This window comes from Elephantulus edwardii, unplaced genomic scaffold (assembly GCF_000299155.1).
Source record: "Elephantulus edwardii isolate Elephantulus edwardi_28Jun2011 unplaced genomic scaffold, EleEdw1.0 scaffold00234, whole genome shotgun sequence".
Classification (NCBI taxonomy): Eukaryota; Metazoa; Chordata; class Mammalia; order Macroscelidea; family Macroscelididae; genus Elephantulus; species Elephantulus edwardii.
In genome coordinates, this window is record NW_006399984.1 from 4,001,098 (window position 1) to 4,003,284 (window position 2,187).

The 2,187-nt window shown below is 40.6% G+C and overlaps 1 protein-coding gene across 1 annotated transcript in view; it reads right to left on the reverse strand.

Annotated features, from left to right (window-relative positions):
- Window positions 1-1,049: 1,049 nt before the first annotated feature.
- The window catches only part of BLVRA (biliverdin reductase A), a 158,619-nt gene continuing 157,481 nt past the window's right edge, over window positions 1,050-2,187 (reverse strand). Inside the window, exon 7 of the mRNA XM_006898600.1 lies at window positions 1,050-1,308. Coding sequence (XP_006898662.1) covers window positions 1,050-1,308 — 259 coding nt within the window. The remainder of the gene's footprint in view (window positions 1,309-2,187) is intronic.

The following is a 2,187-nucleotide window of genomic DNA, read 5'->3' on the forward strand; positions in this document are numbered from 1 at the left end:
TTACTAGCACCAGCAGCAGGATTTCTCACTTTCCTTTTTTGCTAGGTCATTATTGGATCAGGCAGACCCTCACTTGGCTTTTGTCATATTGCTAGAACCTATCATCATTAAGGTATGGTTTTGAAGTTCTATGAATACCTCTTAAGCTTTCAGGTGCCCCACTAGTCTCTCTACTAGACCTGTCATGTTACAATGGCCAGCTTGTGTGACCGGTTCCATTTTTTACAATGGAGGGTCCCCAGGGATGGTGATTATGTCTTATAATTTTTATAATCTCCAGCTCCTAGCAGAATTACCCAAAGTTAGTATGTAAAAAGCAAATTCCTCAAAGCAGAATGAGTGACTTTCAAGGCAGTGTGTACAGTGGTTAAGTATACCGGAGGGGGGGGGGCAGGATTTAAAATTTGGCTCTCCTATTTACTATAGCAAGAATATCCTAAAAATACTACCAGGATAATTCCTGTCTCATAGAGTGTTGGTTGCTGTCAAGTAATCCCATAACCCATGGTGACTTCATGCATAATAGAACTAAATGCTGTCTCATCCTGCACCATCCCCGTATTAATTGTAGATCAGACTGCTGTGAACCATAAGGTTCTAATTGGCTGATTTTCAATAGATTTCCAGGCCTTTCTTCCTAGTCTATCTTAATCTGGAAGCTTTGCTCAAACCTATTCAGAGTCACAGCAATACACAAGCCTTCACTGACAGCTTCACAGCCTCTTGGGAAGTCTCCTCATGGTAGCTTCCTATAAGATCCATTGGCTGGAAGTTAAATCTGGGCTTCCTACATGGAATTCCACCATTGAGCCATCAATGTTCCCTCCTAGCATTGTAGGGAAATATAAATAAAACCAGGCAAATAATACTCAAGTCCTTCCTGTTTGGTAACATACATGGTCTAGCCCTGAAACTTATGGCGCACATAACGTGACAATAAGCAAATACTATTTATATGAAAAAACAAGTTTAATTGTCAGAAAAAGATAACACAGTTATCTTGGTATAACACAGTTATGGTCCTGGGGTAGAAATGACACAGGCCCATCCTACTTCTTGGGGCGGCAGTGTTTCTGTATTTCCTCAGCAAGCCCCAGGCAGTGCAGGATACGCTTTTTCTCCACAGCCAGCTCTTCCTCAGAGAATTGGCCCAAGAGTTTTTGCACAAATATATTTTGATCTTTCAGAAAAATGTTCTTGTTGACTCCTACATTGGGCACATTCTCCAGAGACCCAGATTTAAAGTGGAAACTTAAGTATCTGTTCCGCTTCAGGCCAGGCCCTTTCTCTTCAGTCCATGTCAGCGGGCTGCAAGAAGAGAGGATCATACATTAGCAATAACAAAGAGAAGGTGCCCCTGCCTGTCTGTCAGTTGGACCCCACTTCTGTCCCTCTTACTTGTTCACTGTGGTGGGTGCTCAATGTGTCCTTGGGCATCCTGACCTCTACCATGAGGCTTCAGGGTGGCTTCACTATCAATCTTTACTTAAATCTAATCATGCCAGCAGACATAATTTAATGATTTTACATGAACAGTAGTTTGTTAATCAGGAGTTTTTAACCTTTAGTCTTATGATTAACCCCCAGGAATTGAGATATGGACTAAAGCAGCCCACAATCCCCCACCCTGTAAGTGCTGTTTCCATATAGATAGGCATTTCCAGTTAGCAGTTCAACACTAACAGAGCACTTTAAGATGGCATTTCTACAGGAGAGACTTCCTAGATTTTTATCAGATTCAGATTGGAGTCTCTGACCTGAAACACATGACAGAAAGCATTAGATACTCACTGCTGAGTCCTTCAAATTCATCCCTCAAGGTCATGTCATCACTTAAAATATCTAAAATCCAATCATAATTAAGGTCACCTTTCTAGACTTTTTTCTTTTTCAAAGTTAACTTTTTTCTCTCTTCATAGCAGACAAAACCCCAGCTCTTTGTTCATTATCTAAATAAAAATGTTTCACTGACTGACATGATGGAGGAGAGTATTAAACTTGCAGACTAACAGAAAGGGGAACCTAGGTAGAACTATCAAGTATGGAAATACAAAGGAGGAGGAACAGTTGTAAGCAGACCCTAGTGATTGGAACATGGAATGTGAGAGCCATGAATGAAGGAAAATTAGAAATTGTTAAGAAAGAAATGGAACACATAAATATTGACATATTAGGCATTGGAGAGAT